This window comes from Chrysochloris asiatica, unplaced genomic scaffold, assembly GCF_000296735.1.
Source record: "Chrysochloris asiatica unplaced genomic scaffold, ChrAsi1.0 scaffold00440, whole genome shotgun sequence".
Lineage (NCBI taxonomy): Eukaryota > Metazoa > Chordata > Mammalia > Afrosoricida > Chrysochloridae > Chrysochloris > Chrysochloris asiatica.
In genome coordinates, this window is record NW_006408958.1 from 1,002,550 (window position 1) to 1,023,982 (window position 21,433).

General features: G+C 49.3%; 1 protein-coding gene across 1 annotated transcript in view; it reads left to right on the forward strand.

Annotated features, from left to right (window-relative positions):
* The first annotated feature begins 1,555 nt into the window (after positions 1-1,555).
* Positions 1,556-21,433, forward strand: part of GSG1L (GSG1-like) — a 336,620-nt gene continuing 316,742 nt past the window's right edge. The window contains exon 1 of the mRNA XM_006877058.1: positions 1,556-1,886. Within this exon, the coding sequence (XP_006877120.1) occupies positions 1,556-1,886 (331 nt within the window). The remainder of the gene's footprint in view (positions 1,887-21,433) is intronic.

Sequence of the window (21,433 nt, forward strand, 5' to 3'; positions counted from 1 at the left end):
AAACAAGATGGCTAAGAGTTGGAACTGACTCACAGGCACTTAACAATAACAACATTTATTGAGCACCTGTTGTAGCTAGGTACTATGGAGTCAATTTCTGGCTCAGAGTGACCCCATGTGACAGAGAATTGCCCTATAGGGTTTTCTAGGCTGTGGTGTTTACAGAAGGAGATCACCAGGTCTTTTTCTCCAGGAGCCACTAGGTGGATTCGAACAGCAGCCCTTTGGTTAGCAGCCAAATGATTGATGAACCAATGCTGTTCCTGCAACGTACTCTATGCAGTCTATAAGCATGATCACATTGCCTCTGAGGTGCAGTGCGCCTCTCTCCAAAGCCATGGAAATGGAGGCTCACAGAGGTCAAGAGACTTAAGGTTCCACAGCTGGTCAAGCTCCAGGTTTGCCTGGCCCCAAAGTCGGTGTGCTTGACACCTCTACTCCCCAGCCCCATACCAAAGAGCTGGGAATGGAGACTCAACTGTGAATTTCTTTCCCTTTCCACGTTATGAAGATGGTCTCTGTGAGACTCATGAATATCTTCCAACTTGGTTTTTTTACTTTAAAAATTTCTAACACGTTTGGATTCTTGAAGGTTCCTGGTTGGTAGCCCCCAGTGGGGTAGCCCTGCTTGGTGGCTACAGCAGCTGTATCCAGCATGGGACCTCCTAGGCTCATGCTGCTCAGGATAGGGGAGTGGGGTGTTCTGTGTGGGGAACACTCAAATAAGGCTCCCTGAAGGGGGGGGCACCTCTTTTTCATCCTTCCTTGCAATTCCGTGTTCATGAGATAAAACCCCAGATGACCGCAGCTTCACCCAGCAGAGGAGCCTTTGCCACACTGGGACCACCCAAGGGAAGCTCTTTGCCACCAGCACCCCTTTGACCAGTCCTGCAACTCCAGGACCAGCATGAGGTTCTGCGGCTTACACTTTTTGAGAAATTCCTCTGTCAGAGTCTTACGTGGGGCCTTTCCTGAGGGGGTGGTCCTGCTTTTCCATGTCCCTTGTGAGGACCCATATCCCGTGAACAGGCCCTCTCTGGTGTCTTGTAAGATGCCCCTCCCAGCCAGTTTTGTGGTTCCAAGGCCATGAGGAGCCTCTTTTTCAGGGAGCGCCCCGCCTGGGATCCTCTTTGCCTCTCCGACTCTCCACTAGGGTGAACGTCTCTGCTCGCCGGTCCCCCGCCCACGCTCGGCGTGGGGCGCCCCCTCTCCCCGTGCGGGCTGGCGCCGGAACAGTGTCGCCGGCCGCCTGCAGGTGTCTCCCCACGGAGGGGCGCGCGTTTCTGCGCCGTGGTCTCTGCCAGGCGCCAGCAGCTTCTCTCCTAGGTACACTTGCGCTCCGGGCTCCGAGCGCGCCGGAGCCGCTCCTCCGCCGTCGCCGCCCCCTGCGCCGCGCCCCCACGCCGGGGCCATGGGCCCACGCTGCGTTCACCGCCGCGGATCGCAGGCACTCGCACCCTGGGGCGCGGCGGGCAGCAGTCACTAACGCGGGGCGAGGGCTGCCAACTTAGCGCGCGGAGCTCCCCGGCGGCGCGGTCCCGGCGGCGCGGGCGGCATGAAGACGAGCCGCCGCGGCCGAGCGCTCCTGGCCGTGGCCCTGAACCTGCTGGCGTTGCTCTTCGCCACCACCGCCTTCCTCACCACGCACTGGTGTCAGGGCACGCAGCGGGTGCCCAAGCCCGACTGCAGTCAGGGCGGGCGCGCCAACTGCCCCAACTCGGGCGCCAACGCCACGGCCAACGGCACCGCCGCTCCTGCCGCCGCCTCGGGAAGCGGCCCCCCTGGTGGCGAGCTCTATAGCTGGGAGACGGGCGACGACCGCTTCCTCCTGAGGAATTTCCACACCGGCATCTGGTACTCGTGCGAGGAAGAGCTCGGCGGGCTCGGTAAGTGCGCGCGGCGCCCGGGCGGCGGCAGGCTCGGCTCCGGGCTGCGCGGCCCCGGCGGCCGGAGCCCTACATTGCTCCTTTCCGGGCAGGCGAGGGCCCGCGCCGCCGGCGGGACTGTGGTCCACGCTCCCCGCCGGGCTGTGGGGACCGCTCGGGAGGAGGGCGCGCGCGCCGGGTCCCTGGCAGAATGTGGGTGTTCGGGACGCCCCGCCGCGGAAAGGGTCGGGCAGAGGTCCGGCTCCTCCGCACGCTGGGCGGCCTGTGGTAGATTGCTCACCCGGGGAGAGAGTCCCCCGGGCCCTCACGTAGCCTGGGTCGGAGGGGCGCGCGCTCCTTCAGCGCTTGAACTCCTCTCCATGTTCGCCCCTCCCCTCTTTCCTCCTTGGGGCATTAGATACTCCCTTTTCTCCTGTCCCGCCTCTGGGGGTGGGCTGCAGGGACTGACGCTAGCTTGGCTACCCCTCCCACCGCAGACCCCTAGAGCAGGAGCCCAGGGGATCGATCAGTCTCCCATCCCAACCGCGTTCACTAGCTCCCAGACGGGCTTGGGAAGCACAAGAGTCGGGGGAGTCGCCTGGGTTCCTGGAAAGCTGGTCCTGCCCGAGGCGTTCCTGCTGCCAGAATCCCGGCAGCCTCCGGAGGGGTGCGACGGGGGGTTCCTGATTCAGGCAGGGCAGGGCAGGCAACTGATGGTTCTATCAGAATTGGGGTGGAGGGCTGACTTTTCAGGAGGCTGGTCAAATTACTTCCTTCCCTGGTCCCCCTCCCTTTGCCTCAGAGGTGGCAGCAAGAGAACATCAGGGCTCAGGGAGCTGCCCACAGATATCGGGAGATGCTAGTTCGGATGCCCTGGTCTCTGACATGGATGTTGATCAGGTCCGGTGTGGGAATCCAGCGGAGAGAGTTGACCTCTTTTCCCAAGGTTAGAAGGACTTCGCGCATGCATAGCTCGCCAGTGTGGACGGGTAGTGTGCACTCCAGTTCAGCTGTGAGTAAAACCAACCAGTAGTTTGCCGGGAACAAGAGGACTATTTTGGCCCTGCTGGTTTAGCTGGGTTACAGGGTTTAGGGAAGAATTGACCCTAGTTAGGATTCCAGGAGTCTAGCTGCGCCCTCCGTCTGGAAGGCCTTTCCCTTGGCAGGCTCAGTCAGCTCCAAATGGGCTTTCCTGTCTGCCTTCCACAGGTGTGGTGTTGTTGGATAAAGCGCTGGTCAGTGTGAACCACAAGGTCAACAGTTCAACCCTACACAGGGTCGCTGTGAGTTGGAACCGACTGGGCACTTAAACAACAAAAACAATCTGCCTTCTAAGGTGTCACTATAGTACTGGGCACAACTTGGAATGTCCTGGTGCCTGTCTTTGGTCGTTAGCTTGTCTGTGAAGGCAGGGCCTGTGGCTCGCGGTTGTGTCCCTAGCCTTAGGGTGGTGTCTAACTCTTAGTGTTCTTCAACAGACATTTGCAGATGTTGGACTTTGAATCACAGGTTCCATGGGGTGCTGCCCCCCATGTCTTGTCTCTGAACTTTTCTGTGACTTACTTCACTTCAGAACAGCTGGCACTTTGCCAAAACACATGGTGTCTCTGAAGAGGATCCTCTCCTGACTGGTTTCACTCCACCAGGCTTATTCCTGGTGTGCACTCACAACTTGATTTTTCACTCTAGAATGAAATCTGAAAAAAAAAAAAATTTTTTTTTTTAAACTTCAAAGATATTTTGACTGAAATTCCCTGTCTTATGCAAGCTTCCATACAGCCCACCCCCAATCTCCCATAGGAAGGCTTCATAGCCCCCATACATTTCTCTCTCTCTGCATAAGAAAGCATTTCAAAGGTTCGGGAGCCCCTCGCCAGTACCTTGTTTGTGTAGAAACATGCTCTGTGACTCTGTCCGCCTTGTGCCCTGGCCATGCTGGGCAGCTGGACTTCCTAACTACCTGAGATCTCTCCTGGCCTGTCCCTGAAGGTCACAGTCCAAGTCCTGTAGTGATTCCCTGCAGCACAGTCAGAGCTTGACTCAGGAGGCTTAAGGCTAAGTATTTTTGGAAACTATTAATTGAAAATATTAAACAGTAGTAGCTAGCATGTATTCAGTGCAAAAACGCTAGGCCCTGTTACAATTTTCCACCTGCCAGTTGTTGAATTCTCATCTCCTTTGAGGCAGGTTCTTGAGGAACCCACTTCCAGATGAGGAATTTGAGGTTCGGAGGGGTTTAGAAATTTGTCCAGAGGCTCACAGCTAGTGGGTTCCCATGGCATGAGGGGAGCAGGTGCAGTGATGGGAAAGAAAATGATGCAGGTAGTCATACAGGCAGGTACATGGTGGTGGTGTGTGGGGGTCATCATAAGACCCATGGGCTGGGGCCTAATCTCCCCTTCCCTGTAGTTCTCTGTTAGGAAACCATGAATGGTTGATTCATTGGGAAAATAAATAGACCCACAGTTTTCACTCTTCTATTGCTCACCGTTGGTTAGAAAGTACCCCTCCCAGAAGATGACAGTTTTCCTCCCTGGGTGCTTGGAAAATCATTCCCAGCCTGTCAGTGCTCATGAGAAATTTGAGAGTTCTGATCCAGCTTGCTGGTGTCACCAACAGATCTCATAGCACCCGAAGCCTCCTCCTGCACTGTCGTGGTCCCAGAAGGGTGGCAGCAAGTACCTAGCTGCAAACTTTTGTTGCCATGACAACCTTTCTTCTGGATTCTGTGACCATTTTTTTTTTTTAATTTGAAGAGCGAAAAACAGCCCAATGAACAGTAGTGTTGCCAGGGTTGGTGTCTCCCAGCCCCCTACCATGCACTTTCTCCTGTACCAGATCAGACAGAATTCTCAGTGATGCTCATCATCTGTTTTCATCACAGAATAATATGTGATAAAGCACTGGACTGCTAACCTCAAAGTCAGTGGTTCAAACCCACCAGCCGCTCTCCTGAAGCCCTAAACAGGATCTCTATGAGTCAGAACCTCGTTGACGGCATTGACAACACCATTTCTTAGATTGTGCGAATACAAAAACAACAAAGTTGTTTTATAAAAATCTTCCTACCTTGATTTACACGATCAGTTGCAACATTATTAGTAACTGAAGAGACACATTTTTTATATTTTTCCTGCATTTCCTTTCATTACTCTTTCAATCTCAAAAAAGTTATTGATATAGGTTTACAAATATGAATTAGGGCAATATTATAGCCATAAAACCAGAACATTTGACAAAATCAGTGACTACAAAAACACTGTCAGCCACAAAAACAACAGCAAATGCTTGCTTGTAGTGTCTGCCTATGAAACCAGAAAGTTCGAAGGGTCATTCTGATTTTGTAATAATGACAGGACTGGCCAGAGCATATTGTTGTTAAGTGCTGGTTGGTTTGAACCACAGACCTTGCAGTTAGCAGTCCATTGTTTATCTTACTGTGCCACACCAAGACCCTGACTGGAGTGCATTCTTGTTGTTGGTTATTGTCACTGAGTTGGTTCTGACTCACCCTGTATCCGGTTTCTGAGCCTATAAATTTTTGCAGGAGCAGAAAGCTTCATCTTTCTCCCTCCGAAGGCATGAACCACCGACCTGGTAGCTCACAGTTCTGTGCTTATCCTACAGAGCCATCGTTGTTGTTGTTGTTAAGTGCTGTCAAGTTGGTTCCGACCCATAGCAACACTGTATAGCGTTTCCAGGGAGCACCTGGTGAGTTTGAACTGCCAACCTTGCAGGTCAAACCGACTTTTCAATCCAGCACATTAACCCACAGCACCACACCAGGACTCCAACAGAGCCCTTAGAAATTTCAAAAAATAAATTTGCTTCGAGTTTTATACTATAAGTGTACTGGTTTGTGCAAGCTGGGCTTTAGAAAAATACTTTCTGTTGTTATGACTAATAGTGATATTGCTATAAAAAATAAGAAATTTTGGCTGAATGCACAAAAAAGTTACAGACATTTTGGTGTCACCTGATGCAGTCACATCCTTTATAGCAATTTACTGATGCCAACAACCCTGAAACAAAAATTCCTGCCCTCCTCTCTCCCCACCCCCAAGACCATCAAGGCCCAACTTCCTTCCCTCTTGAAAGGACAGAGCACAGACCGGTGTGAGCACCTTTCTTCCCTTTCTCACCTATGCCTGAAAGAAAACAGCAACCACGGCATCCTAACCTCTCCTTGAGAAGCAGCTGCTTAATGCCCGTTCCTGCCTCTCAAACGCCTGCTCGGTAATTTCTTTCTGTACTCAGAAAAACCTCTCCCCGCTCTGGGCAGCCACAGGGAAATCGAATAAGCCCTTTTTCCCACACTAAAAATCGACAGCGCTCACAAAGAAAACTGCAGCCTGTCCGAAACAGACACACTTTCAGCAGACCCGGCACAAAGAAGCCTTTTCTCCTCCCTCCGAGAAGGAACATCATCCTCCTTCAGCAAACAGAAAGGGAAGTGTGGCCCAGAAGAAGCTCTGTCCCAGCCCTTCACACGCACTGGAGGGGGGTGCTCTTCTGGTTAAGCTGCATTCAGGGTTTGGGTAGGGGCACACAAGTCCAGGCTGGAGGGATAGTGAAATCTGGGCTGGGAGGGGAGACGTGTAACTGCCAGTGGTTTGTCTGACTGGGGCCCAGGGGACAAGAATGGCGATTTGAAGAGGATGGATGGGCAGCAGGTGGAACTGGGCTTGACTGGGGAGGTAGGATTGGAGGCAGGGTGTCAGAAGGGAAAGGAGCAACAAGTCACAGGAAGGAGGGTCAGTATTGGGCAGTGGATTAGGTGTGGATGGTGAAGGCAGGAACATCATGTGTGGCCCAAGATTGGGGACCTCAGTGCCTGGCTCAACCATGTTCCACAATGGTACCCATGGCCTTGGGGAAGGAGCACATTTGGGGCTCTGATTCCTTTCAGAATGGGTGGGGCAACTCTCATTTTCTCTTGTGCAGGGTGGGCGTTTGGCTGCTGGGCTCAAGACCCTGGGTGTCTCTTACTTCATTGTGGCTTCAGGCACGAACATCAGTTTGCTAGTTTGTAGAATGGGGCCAGAGCCGTTAGCATGTACTTGAGGTACGAGGGTTGAATGAAAAGTTACAATGCATGTTCAGCGCCTCCACAGCGGCCATCCCCATCTGTCACGCGCTCATCTGCAGTCACCTCTTCCCTCTTGGGTGTCTCTGCTTCTGCCGTTGCTCCCTCAGTCCATTCTCTGTCATACTTCCCGCAGATTGAGTCCCTCCTGGGGCAGCCCCTTGATGTCCCGCCCACAGGCCCTTCTTCTGCCACATTACATCTCCTCTCAGGCACCAACATGCCCGGCACACTCCTGCCTCTGGGCCTTTGCATGGGCCGTTTCTTCTCTTTGGAATACTCATCTCTCAGGTAGCCACAGACAGTCTCCTATAAGTCTGTGCTCCCTAAGCCTTATCTGACCTTGTGATTAAACACAAGCCCCCCACACCACCCCCATTTCCTGCACGTCAACTTGACATGGACGTCCTTGCTAATTTTCTATGTTGCTTGTTAGTTCCCTGAAGGCAGGAATGGACTTCCATCTGCTTCTTTCACTGCTGGGTCCCCATTGCCTAAAGCACTGGCATATAGTAGGTGCTCAGTAAATATTCGTGTCTTGGATGTCAGTGCCTGCTATTGTTGCTCTTTGTATCCAAGCTCTGAGTTTCATCTTCAGATACCATGAGACGAGGAGCTGATGGAGCCCTGCCCCTTCCAATGAAGCACTTACCACAAACTACCTCCTTCTTCACCCACAAGTGAGGGGTGGGAGTGGAGGCCTTTGCTGCTACAGGAAACCCCACTCTTCGCCCAGTCCTTTAGATTCTGCCGCTCCATTTTCAGGGGTCTGGGATAATACTAGATGAGTTCCTGTTAGGACCAACTGGTGGATGAAGGTGCCAACTTTGAAAAGTGAATCCTAAGTCCTAGATACATGTCACCTCATTTCACATCCACAACAGCCCTATGAGGTGTAGGTATCATGGTTATGCCCACTTTCCAGATGAGGAAACTGAGGCACAGAGAGGTGAAGTGACTTGCCCAAGGTCACATCATAGCTAGTGAGTGGCAGAGTGTGGCTCTTGCCTGCTGTGCTTCTTTGCTGCTGTCCCTACACCCCAAGTGGATTCACCGAGACTCCCTGGGCTTTTCTGATGCCAGCTCACTGGAAAGGGCTCTCTCTGCACCAAGATTCTTGAGCCCCAGACTGAGCTCAGCTCCTATGCCAGTTTGTTGAGTGACTTTGGATAAGTCACACTTCCTTTCTCTGGCCTTTTATTTTCTCGTGTGTAAAATGAGGTTTCTGTTTTGTTTCTATGGTCTGGGTGATGAAGTTGACAGAGTACCATTATGAGCACAGGCTTTGGGGTTAGACAGCCTGTGTCCCAGCCCTCTATTGCCACTCGACTACTGTGTGGCCATAGATTGGGACTTACCCTCTGTGTGCTGATAGTGTCTGTCATAGGCTGACAGACAGCAAGTACTCCATCAATGGCCCCCATAAATGACCTCTGCAAGCGACCCGACTGTAACCCTACCCTCGTGTCAATAGCAGCGTGGACCAGATCTGAGCTGTAGACCTGTTTTTGATTTGACCTGGCTGTGTTTACATGGTCTTTGAGTGAAATTGAGACACTTAAAGAAACATCTGGATTTCTGGCTTTTCTCTTAACACCTGGCAGACCTGCCCTCTAGGTGGGTCTGCAGGCTGCTGCTCTAGCCTCCTTACTGTATAGGTGAAAAGGTGCTCAGGCACGGGCCTCTCTCTCTTTCTCCCACAGCTGGTCCATCAGCAGAGCCTACCAACTCTTCATTTTGATCTTGTCCTCCTAGCCCCACCATGCCCACCTGTCTGAGCCTGGCATCTCTCACCTGGACCAGACTGCTGTCTTCCTGCTTCCACCCTTGAACAGCCAGAGGAACCTGGGCAGAGCCTAAGTCTGACCACCTCCCTCCTCTCTCTGCTCAGTACCCTCCTTTGAGTAGCACCCTAATGACTTCCAATGCCTCTGAGGCCGTGGAAGACTTGCACCTCATCGCCTCTCTGACCACCTCTCTTTCTCTCCCCATCATTCCCTCTGCTCCAGCCACCCAGCCTTTCCTGTCTCAGGACCTTTGCACTTGCTGTTCCTCCTGCTTGGAAAATTCTTCTCCCAGAGATCTGCAAGCCCCCCTCTTTTTCAGGCCTCTTTCTTCAGGAGACCCTCCTTGACCATCCTGTGAAAACCAGCCTCTGGGTCCTCCCCTACTTCCCCGATCCCCACTTGCTCTTTGCTGTCTCCCCGCCTGCTATCTTCACACACTCATTGACTGTAAGCATGGGGTGGGGCAGTATCTGATCTCCCCTAACTTCACAAGGAAGAAGGAAAATCAACATTAGCCCAAGACTGATTCCTGTAAGGTGGAGGTCAAGACGTGCCTTTACCCACCAACCTTTATTTTCTTTTTACCGATTCTTACTCTACCCATCCCTCTCACAGCACTCGTCTACTTCTCTGCTGGATTCAATTATGATCATACTCACAGATTATGACCATTTTCACAGTTATGGGGCTTATTAGGGAAGTTAACAGTTAAATTCAGCATCAGAAATGCTCAGGATGAAGTGTCTGGAGGCAGCCCTCGCCACAAGCAAGCCTCCTGTCCAAAAGCACTCATTTTGACCAGCTCTGTGGGTCAGGAAACCCACCCACCACGTTGTCTCGTGCGTGCTCTGGGTGCTGCTGCGTCTACCACGTGGCTTCTCTGTCACTTCTCTAGGGTCATAGCTCTGACTCCTGCATGGAGGAAGTTCAGTGTGTGGGGATCTCAGGGTCCAATGGCTGGGTTCGGTTCCTGATTCTTCTTCCTCTTTTTTTTTTGGCAACAGAAAGATGTTTATTTCAGGGGCGGTGGAGACGGTGTACTAATAAAGGTCAGGCTGCGTGTGTGATCATTTCTGGCCTTTCGCATGTGAATTAGCATATAGCACTTGGACTCTGTTTTCTTGCTGGTAGTGAGACCCTCTCCCCCTTCTACTTTCTACGTTAGCTTAGTTTATGCCCCGGGGGATGGCAATATTGACTAGTGTCACAGGATGGCCAAACTTCATCTCTCATACTTTGGACATAGTGTCAGGAGGGACCAGTCGCTGGAGAAGGATGTCATGTGTGGCAAGGTGGAGGGTCAGAGAAAATGAGGAAGATACCCAACGAGATGGATTGGCAAAGTGGCAGTATTGATGAACTCAAGTGTGGCAACAGTATGAGGCTGGCCCAGGACCGGGCAGTGTTTCGTTCTGCTGTGCATAAGGTTGCTGTGAGTTGGTACCGACTCGATGGCACCTAACAACAACATTTTTATACTCACAAATAACCCTATTGACAATCACTCACAACTGAATCATATCATCCTATCAGCATCTTCTCCTATCTTCTCTCATTGAGACCCATTAGAAAAAGGGGAAATCCACCCCATCTGCATGGTCAGCCCCCAGTCTTTTGGTGGGCGTTACAAACACTACGGATTGTGGTTGTTGTTGTTAGGTGCCTTCCTGTCAGTTCCTTATGCACAGCGAGTCAAGACCCTGCCTGGTCCTGTGCCAGCCTCACAACCGTCACGTTTGAGCCTGTTGATGCTGCCCCATGCCGATCATATCAAGTAACTCACTGCACCACGCTCCCTGCTTGGATGCCAGCTCCACGAAGGCAGGGCTGCCAATTTCACATAATGCCACACCCCAGAATCTAGATGAGGTTGGCACTTAGGAAGGATTCAGGAAATATTTGTTGGCTGCATTTGGGATTCTAGGAACTTCTTGCGATTTCTGTGAACAGCCAGAGTACCCCGTGCCTGTAGCTCTTACGGACTTTTTCTTTTCCCCCCTCCTCTCTGAAAAAGGAAAGGGGTACATCATGGGACACTATGAGAAGCTGTAAGACTTTGCTGGGAACTCTGACACTCAGGATATCACGTGGAGATGAAATAGCATCTGAACTGCCTGCAGGATCTTGGTGGTTAAGCAATTTTCAAAGCTCTTTTTGTCTGAAAGGACAGAAACAGACCTGATCCTAAATAAGAATGGTGGTACTGGTTCCAACTCACAGCAACCCTGTCTAAGGCTTCCAAGGCTGTAAATCTTTACGGGAACAGAAAGCTACATATTTCTCCTGCAGAGTGGCTGGCAGATTCACATTTCTGACTTTGCAGTTAGCAGTCCAATGCGTAACCCACTTTGCTACCAGGATGCTTCAAATAAGAATAAGGGGGAGTTTATTATAATGACGTGGATGCTCCAAGTTCAGCTGAAGGTGAAATTGTTGGGCATGAGGTTCAGAGCCAGGGCTACTTGGGCCACCGAAGGCCAGAGTTGGCTACCTGCTCGTGGGTCCAGAGCCACCGACTAAAATTCTACTGGGGCCACGTTGGACACCTGAGAGAGCAGGAGGGAATTGTGGGGACAGTGAGGGCCTGGGGAGTATCCAGTGCATGCAGGATGGGGTCCATGTAGTGACAAGTTGCCCTTTGTGTCAAAGCGTCAGGTTTTTATATGAAAATCCTTGATTATTAATTTGGTAACCAATTCAGTTAAGAAAAAAGAAAGTAAAATAAAATCAGTCTGCACATCAAATTCCAAGAATCCTGACAATATTGGTATGGACACACGACTCATTCCCACCCCGAGTGTCCATGCTGACATTGTCACATCCGTGAAGAAGAATCTGGTCAGACAGCACGGACGTGGGGGCCATGATTGGGCCAGTCTGCTGTGGCCTGGGAGGGTGGATGGAAGATCACATAACTCAGACCTGTGGGTTGTGGGTAGATGGGAAGTAGACTTTGGAGGCAGAGGAATGATCTGAGACTTGGGTAGACATCCCCCAGTCAACCTCGATAGCTAGGGCTATTTCAGTTGCAAGTGATAGAAACTCAATTGAAATGAACTTTAGCTAAAAAGAGACAAGTCCAGGCCTACGATGTGGCTGGGTCAAGTAGTGTGGCTGGGAATTTATCTTTCCCACTTGGCTGTTTCTTCTTCTGGGCTAGCTTCACTCTCAGATAGACTCTCCCATGTGTTAAGCCCTGAAAGCCTTAAGCTTGCTTCTTTCCTTCCAGTAACTTCAGTGAAAAAAAAAAAAAAGACTTTTTTTCTAAATCTCTAGGTTGAAACAATAATCCCAGAGCTGAATCTCATTGAACCAGTTTGTATTATATATCCTCTCCTAAACCAGTCATTGTGGCCCAAGGTGATGGATTGTGATGATTGCTTGGCCTTGGTCACATGCTAACCTCTGGGACGGGAGAAAAGGGCAACTGTACCTAAACCACAGGGTTTCCCGGACTGTAAATCGTTACGTGAGCAGAAAGCCTCATCTTTCTCCCACGGAACAGCTGATAGTTTTGAACTGCTGACCTTGACGTTAGCTGCCCAATTCGTAACCACTACGCTACCAGAGCGCCTTCATGGTGATAGCGGAGGGGTAGAAATCAGAGAAATGATTCAAGTGTTTTGTTTGCATCCCATTTACTTACATTCTATTGGCCAAAGCAAATCACATGGTTCAGCCCAGCGTCTGAGTGGGAGGGTACTACACAGTTATAATGGCCAAGGGCATGGATACAAGCAGGGATGAAGAATTGGGACCAGGGAGTGTATGCTGATCAGGTAAGGACAACAGATATTCCCACCTTGACAAGACAGATCCAGAAACTGAAAAGAGTTTGTGGTCACTCCCCCAGCCTCTGCTTTGAGTTCAGAGATTAATAATTGTCCAGGGTTATGGAGCTGTGTGGTGATGAGATAAAATAATGGATTTCATCCCAGAGAAATGCATGGTCCCAAACATATAGTTTGACCTGAGAGGATCACACCCAGGAGATCACACCTGGTTGAGAACCTCTGATCCATCTGGCATTTCCCAAACTTGGCTATGCTGCAGAATAACCAGGGGCATTTGTTAAAATGCAGATTCCCATGGTCTCAACCATGGGCCTTCTGCTTGATGGGTCTGGGGTGGGACGCAGGAATCTGCATTTCTAACCAGCCCTACAGGCTTCTGAGCACAGCCAGTCTTAGGCACGAGTGTTGTGATCCCACTTTCTCATTTACATCTGTAGCAACAGTGATGTATAGTGAGCAGGCCGGACAGAGTGTCTGGCAGAGTTTGAGGCAGAGCTGAGACCCTAGCCAGGGCCCTTGACTACCTAGCCTTGGCCTTGCCTGCTGCTGCTGTGACCTTTACTCTTTCTGCTCCACCATGCTGGCCTCCCTGCTGTCCCCCCCACCCCCCATCATTCTCACCACCCTACCCAGTGCATTTGCTCTTCCTGGCTCCTCTGCCTCAGATGCCTGCTTCCTGTGTATGGGAAACTCTTCTTTCAGTGAAGTTGTCACACCTGCAGCCTCTGGCTTCTTCTCACTCCAACGTATTTTTCTTCGCTGTAGGGTCACTCTCTGCAATGACCTGGTTTATTTATTTCTTGTGTATTGGCTGCTTATAGCTCCAGTCACCTTGAGAGCAGAGAGGGGATTGAGGTGCACTTCAGCACCGTGATGTTCTCGCACCCAGAGCACAGTGATAATTTAGGAAGGGGCAGAATCCCTTGGAGCTATCTCCCTCTGCAGGTGTCTCTGATTGTCCCTTGGAGGTGAACTTTACTTTAGAAAGGTTTAGAACCAAAGTAAGGTTCTGCTAAGGGAGCTGAGGGCTATTGGAAAGGCAGGTGTGGGTGTGGGTGTGGGTGGGTGTGGGAGGGAGACGATGGGGCAGGATCAGACAGACGGGAGATGCCTTCCTGGCAGATGGTGGTGTTGAGGCTCCCGAGTCCCCTAGTTTTGGCCAGTGGTGAGGGGAGGGCTCTCTAGACTCTGTGCTGAGGCCTTGGCAGAGTCCCAAGGGTCCTGAGGTGCTTGCTGGGACATGCAGAGCAAGCCTGAGTCTTTGCTCGTTTGAGTTTTCTTGGGGAACAGGCAGCTCTCAGTCTCCACATCTGCAGAGTGGGGTAGTAACAGCATTGGGATGGCTGGATTTGCATCAGAAATCGTCCATTGATGGCCTGAATTGATACAAGGACACCGAGCTCCAGCATGGCTAATAGCTGGATGGGGAGGTGGAGACAGCCTGGTCCAGGCTGCCAGGCTGAGGCTGCCTCCTGGTTGCTTCTGGGTCCTCTCCCTGTGCTGCTGTGGGATGGTAAACAAAGCTGTCCAGGGGGAAGAACCCTGGCTGAGGCAATGGGGGCAGAAATGAGATACAGAGATATAAATAGAGACATTCTGAGGTGTGTCAGAGACACAGTCCGAGAGAGACTGAGATAGAGGGAGACTCAAGAGTCCAGAAAAGGAGATTGTGGAAGAGATAGACTGAGAGAGGAAGGGCCACGTGGGGGTGGGGGCAGAGGCAGAGACAGACAAAGAGATGCACACACAGGGGCACACACCGGAGACAGATACAGAGAGAGACAGACAGCCAGGCAGAGACAGAACACACATGGGCAGTACCTACCTGAGGAGCTGGGCAGGAGAGAGGGGAGCGAGGGGAGCCTGGAACAGCCTGGGAAGGTGGGAAGGTGCACGCCATCTGGAAAAGTGGGTCGGGGGACCCTGGCAAGAGGAGGCATGCTGGTTGGCCCCACAGAGCAGCAGCTGGTCAGACCCTTCTTCAGTCTCTTTTCTCCCCAATAGGTGGCAGGGGGGAGGAGTTTCAGCCCATCACAGTTCATTAGCTCCTCCCTAAATAACATCAAGTAATAATGATAATCATAAGTCTTACAGAAATTATGAATAGAATAATAAGTGTGTCTTAGGAATACTGTGCTATTTTTGTTAGTCATTTACAATCTGAGTAAGATCAGTGTGTGGGAGGCAGCCTCGCGACAAGTCAGGTGGATTCCTGCTCCAGGCCCCTCTGGGGTGCACTTGGGCCTCCATACCCTCTGTTCTGCCCGCCGCCTCTTTACCCTTTCAGCCCTCTTTCTCTGTAGGAGAGTTCTGTCCTATAATGGGGGAGGAAGAGACTTCATCCTCCTCCCCTTCCACCCCCTCCTCTTCTACCCCCTCAGATGCACCATGTCTACCAGCCTTGTCCCTACAGCCCCATCTCTAATGGGTCGTCCTGGGAAAGGCACAGAAGGAGGAGACTCTCCCCAGAACACAGCTTCCGGGCCACAGGACCCTTGGCCAGCCCTCACTGTGTCTTCGCAGTCAGGCCATCCATTCACTTGGGTGTGTAACCGGCATCCCAATCAACAGGTTTCAAACCAGCTGTCAGACTGTGTGTCTCCTCAGTCAGTACGGACTCTGTTGCTTTATTGTTGTTAGGTGCTGTCAAGTCGGTTCCAACTCATAGAGACCCTGTATAGATTTTCCGAGGAGCGGCTGGTGAACTTGAACCGCCAACCTTGTGGTTCAAACCAACCTTGTACTGCAGTGCAGCATTAACCCGCAGCACCACACCAGCATTCTCTCTCTTTATATATATATAGTTGTTGTTAAGTGCCTTTGAGTCAGTTCTAACCCATAGCGATCCTGTATAGGGTTTCTGAGGAGTAGCTGGTGAGCTTGAACCACTGACGTTGCGGTTCAAACTGACTTTGCGCCCAGCACATTAACCCACAGTGCCACACCAGGACTCATTCATATATATATATATAGTGGTTGGTGGTTATGTGCTGTGGAGTCAGTTTCAACTCATAGTGACCCTGTATAGGGTTTCCGAGGTTGTAAATCTTTATGGGAGCCTTTCTCTTGCGGAACAGCTGGTAGTTTCGAACTGCTGACCTTGAGGTTAGCAGCCTGATTCATAACCAGTGTACTACCAGAGCGCCAGAAAATCTTGGAAGGTTCAAACAACCATGGTTCCTTTCTCACATGGCTTGCCCATTGTGAGTCAGATGAGGCTCTATTCCATGCTGTCCACACAGGGGATCCTTAGGTTGTTAAGGCGGGAAAGGAGGGTGAGGTGACTATGGCACTGGCTCCTTAAACTTCTGCCCCAAAGTGGCACTTACCATTCTGCTTGCTTCATTGGCCAATGCAGACCACATGATCACATCTCACCTCTTCCATGTGCTTAGAAAGTGGAGAGATGGGAAGATGGGCAGCACACCTGACCACCCCACTGCCACACTGCCTTTCTCCGCCTTCTCCATACAGGACAATGCCATCTTTCCAGTTCCTCAGGTGGAAAGACCCTAGGATCTCCCTTCCTCCCAGCATTCAGTGCATACCAGCAAATCCTGTTGACTCCTTTTCAGAACACATCTAGAATCCAGCCTTTTCTTACCACCATCTTCTCTGCCGCCTTAGTCAAAGCCAGCATCGTCTACTGTGTGGACAATTCCAGCATCCTCCTCACTGGTCTTTCTGCTACCATTCCTGTGTCCCACAGTCTGCCTGAGGATCCCACTGCACATCAGATCATGCCCCTCCTCTGCGTAAACCCTCTGACGGCTTTCCTTTCACTCTGGGTAAAGACAAAGTTCTCCCAATGGTTTTAAGACCCGATCTAGCATGTCCCCTGTTAAGTCTCCACCTCTCCTCCCACTACATCTCTGTTAGTTTTCTCTGCTCCATCTCACTATCCTCTTGGCTTCTGCGTAAACATCCCAGGCCTGCTTCTGCCCCAGAGCCTTTGCTCTTGTAGTTTCCTTGGCCTGGAACACTCTTTCCCCAGGCCTCCACTTTTTCACTTTGCTAAGATGTTCCTTTTCATGAGATCTTCCTTGGCCATCCTATTACAAATTCTGGCTGTCACTCTCTCCCCCTACCTTGCTTAATTTTTCCCCCATAACACTTCTTCTCACTTGGCATTCAGTTACTTATTTCTCCATGTCCTAGTGATACGCAGTTCGTGCTTTGAGAATCGCTGACCTTCAGCTCTTTTCATGGAAACTCGAGTCTCTGCAGGGAAAGGACCTCTCAGAACCATCCCCAAGTCATTGTCAGCACTGGTGCTAGAACCTTAGCGCCTGGTGCTTTTTCTTAGCCCTGATTTCTAGTTTGCTGACCCTTGGTCATCTTTTAAAGATCCACAATACTGTGGCCATCATTTTAATGACTTACATCTGTGTCACAGGAAGTGTTATATAAGAAAAAGGAAACTACCAAAGCTCTGAAGAGAAATACGCTGAAAGGAAAACTTGAGACTCTTATTCATTCATTCATTCACTTAATGAACACCTATTATGTCTAGGTGCAGGCAGAGGATTAAAGCAGGGAATGAGACAGGTAAGGTCTTTGACTTAATAAGGTTTACATTCTATAGGAGGGAGACAGGCAACAAGAAGTGGTTTACTCATTTGTGCATTTCACCTGTATTGACTGAACTCTTACTGAGGTTCTGGTAGATTCAGTAGTGGACAAATCAGGCACAACTCTTGTCTTTATGGAGATCACATTCTAGATGGGGCACAATGAGGATGGATTATCAGTGGTGGTGGTCCTAAGGCAGCAGATTCATACGATGCTCCGAACTCCAGGTCCTTGAGGAAGCAGTGGCCCCTGAAAGGTGAAGGCTTATAGCTCACTCCTTCTACCACACAAGTCTTTTCTTTTTTAAAAAAACTTTTAATTGTGAATTGAGTAAAGGTTTACAGAGCACATCACCAGTTTTACATTCAACAAATCCTACACTTTGTTTCCTTTCACCTTCCCATGTAAACCAGTGATCCCACTTCCTCCCTGTGAATCTTGTTTTCATGCCTTTCTGAATTTGTCCTTTGGTAAATGCTGCCCTTTTGAATGGTTGATCATTCCGTGGTGTGCATACCTCTCACTAGTGCTGTTGTTGTTGCTAAGTGTCGTCGAGTCGGTTCTGACTCATAGCGACCCTGTGTACAATGAATGAAATGCCACCTGGTCCTGCACCATTCTCTCCATTGTTGTGAGGGTTGAGCCCATTGATGCTGCCACTTTGCCACTTCATCTTGTTGGGTGTCTCCATCTTTTTCACTGTCCCTGCACTTTACCAAGCTTGATGTCCTTCTGCAGGGACTGGTCTGGTCCCTCCAGAAAATATGTCCAAAGTATGAGAGATGAAGTCTGGCTATGTTGGTTTCTAAGGAGCTTTCTGGCTATACTTCTTCCAACACAGAATTGTTTGTTCTTCTGGCATGACCCTCCATCTTACCCAGCATGACATCCTTCTCCAGCGACTGTTCCCTCCTGACAATATGTCCAAAGTGTGAGAGACGAAGCTTAGCCATCTTGGCCTCCAAGGAGCACTCTGGCTGCAAAAGATCTATTGGTTCTTTTGGCAGTCCATGGCACTTTTAATATTCTCCTCCAACACCACAACTCAAAGGCATCAGTTCTTCTAGGATCTTCCGTATTCACTGTCCAGCTTTCACATCCATATGAGGTTATTAAAAATGTCATGGCTTGGGTCAGGCACACCTTAGTCCTCAAGCTGACATCTCTGCTCTTCAACACTTTAAAAAGTTCCTGTGCAGCAGATTTGCCCAATACAATACGTCGTCTGATCTCTTGACTGCTGCTTCCACGAGTGTTGATTGATCCAAGAAGAATGAAGTCCTTGACAACTTCAATCTTTTTTCCGTTGATAAGAATGTTGTTTATTGGTCCAGTGGTGAGGATTTTTGTTTTTCTGACATTGAGATGCAACCCATACCGAAGGCTGTGTTATAAATAGATAGATCAATAATTTCATATAGACATAAGTACTACAAAACAGCATGTTGCTATCATCAGATTTCAGTGGAGCTTCCAGACTAAGATGAACTAGGAAGAAAAGTCTGGCAATCTACTTCAGAAAATCAGCCAGTGAAATTCCCATGGATCATAGCAGCCAGATGTGCAGCCCATCAGGGACCAGCTCCGGATGGGACGGTTGTACATGTGGTTTTGTTCCGTTTTATGTGTGGCAGCCACAGGAGGACAGCTTACAACTGCACCTCTGGAACAAGGACGCTGAGGTGGACCTGAGGGTGGAGCTCTGGGCAAGGTGTCAGGGGAGCTGCTCTGCTGAGGTGGCACCCTGAGGTCTCAACAGCAGGAGACATCTCTGGAGGAAGCAGACAGGTGGTTTACGTTTGCTTTGGGACACTTCAGCTTACTTCTGCTTAAGGCCATTTTTAGCAAATAAGGAGCTCTGGTAGCATAGTACTTACGAATCAGGCTGCTAATCTGAGGGTCAGCAGTTCGAAACTGTCAGCTGTTCAGTGGGAGAAAGATGAGGCTTTCTGTTCCCTTAAAGATTTACAGCCTTGGGGCCCATAAAGATTTACAGGGTCACTATGAGTCGGAACTGACGCCATGGCACATAACACAACAATGCTTTCTTAGAAAAGAATTTCTTCATCAAGAGTTTCAAATTTATAAAAACTTTTAGCAGATATGTTTGAAACTCGTAGAAAACAGTCTCTCTTTGGCTAGTTCTTTACTGTGTGTGTTGTTCTGTCTTATTCAATGCTGTTGAGAATGAGTGGGCTCCGGTGAACACGGTCCCTCTAAAGAAGCAGGATTGGTTTGTGATCTTTCCTGATACTTTACATAGTCCATCCAAAGCTCTGGTAATTTCTACTAGCTTCTTTCCCAATTTTTTTTTAGCCCAAGTCTTCCCTTTTGTCTATTTTTGATGTCCCCTCCCTTTTATTTTTTCTTCCATTGGAAAAAAAAAATGTTGTTGAGAATATACACAACAAAGCATACACCGATTCAACTGTTCCTACACGTACCATTTAGTGATGTTTATTACTAGGGGCTTCCAAAAATTTATGGAAAAAATCCATTATCTTTTTTTGTGTGTGTAAGTTTCTATTGTGAATTGAGTGAAAGTTTACAGGGCAGATCATCAGTTTTACATTCAACAAATCATATACTTTGTTTCATTACAATGATTATAATCCCCTCCGTGTGCCGTCAGTTAACAGTATTTCTCTCTATTCATTTTAGCACTTTTAATTTTTTTTAAAACAAACAAACAAACTACTCAAGCATATATAATAATTTAAACCACCAAAAGGCACCTTCTGCAAGTCAGCCTCCTGGTCACCAATTCTCAACCTCTATCTTGCCATGAATCTAGAGTCCTCAGCTGCTCCCTCTCATCATGTCCCTCCTGTCTCTGCCTCCATCTCTGGTGTTGCTGCTTCTCTGGATAAGTTCCCACATTCTGCTTGTGCTCTTCTACCTTGATGGTATTAGGGTCCTATGTTTCTGGACTGTAAGATTAACTACTCCCCCATTTTTGTTACAAAATGTCTATCTTTACAGTTGTGACAGTCGCAATTAGTCATGATAGCAATTACTCACTTTTGACTCATAAGAATCTTTCCCCATCTCTTTTTGCCAGACCCATCTAGACAAGATGAAATCTACTTAGTGGGGACTCTTATCTTCCCCCACACACTCTGAAACTAAATTCCCTCTTGAAACCTTGTAAGCCAGTCACTTTGTGCCTTTATCGCCCCCTCATTTTAGGTAGCCAACGTCTAAGATGCCTGTCTGTATCTACCCTGTACATAGGGAATAGGATTGATACTTGATGCGAAGACTCCTTCCCTCTCTGTTGGTATTTTGAGCTACTACCTCCATGAATAGAGGTCAAGTTCATCAATTTGTAGCAATTTACCCTCATTTCCTTTATCAAAAATTGTGTTTTTTGTTTAAATCTTCCTCTTGTCGAGTTGTTTATCAAGTTATTGAGGCTAGGTCAAATGGGTATTATCTGCAAGTTTGGGTGTTCTTGTGTGTCTCCCCTCACTTCATATCAGCTGAATGCTTCACTCTCAGCTCTAGCCCTCTGTGGCTATGTCCTTGTTCATGGGCTCAAATGTCCCCGAGTCTCACCACACTTTGGACCAGCCAGCCCTTCCTCTTCTCTCTCTCATCTCCACATCAATGGGAGTCTATGGAACATGATTGAACTCAGCCCATTTCTTCATTGCTGTCTTTCCCCCTCTTCCACACACCAGTAGACCAGTGTGGTAGTCAGCAAGCTTACATGCCTGCTCATTTGTTCCCTTTGAGTTTCAGTCTTAGAGGGGGTTTGTCCTGAAGGGACTTGATTGCTTGCCTTGATGGCTTCCCAGCAAACAACTTACTTGTTCTTGTAGTAGCCAATCAGACTGCCATTTCTGTTTTGGGTTTTTCCTGATGATCTTTCTTTGAAGATGTATCTTCTGTCGCTCTAGCTGTTCCAGGCTGGTCTGCTTGTCCTTTCTAGTGGGAATCTCCCACTTCAGAAGGTTCTGGATGGGGTTCAGGATTCCACCTAAGGTCCTATACTCTGCAAAGGCTCCGCAAGAGATATATTCCACTGGGCAAGTTGTAGAACCCCTTTTAGGTATTCCAGTCAGTTATAGGCTGACGATGGGCTCACAAACTTTCTGTAATCCTGTTTTCCAACATTTCTTTTTATCCCACTCAAGTGTCTATTTTACAATGGTAGGCAAGGGAAACCAATATTCATAAGACAGTTACGCATCTTAGTATTGTTTCCCCTCCTCCGACTATGCTTCGATCCTTGTATCACAAAACCCTGTTGCTCTAAGGTTGAGCATGCATCACTATTTACCTCTGTCCCATTTAGTCCATGCAAACCTGTCTCAGTGTTCCCCT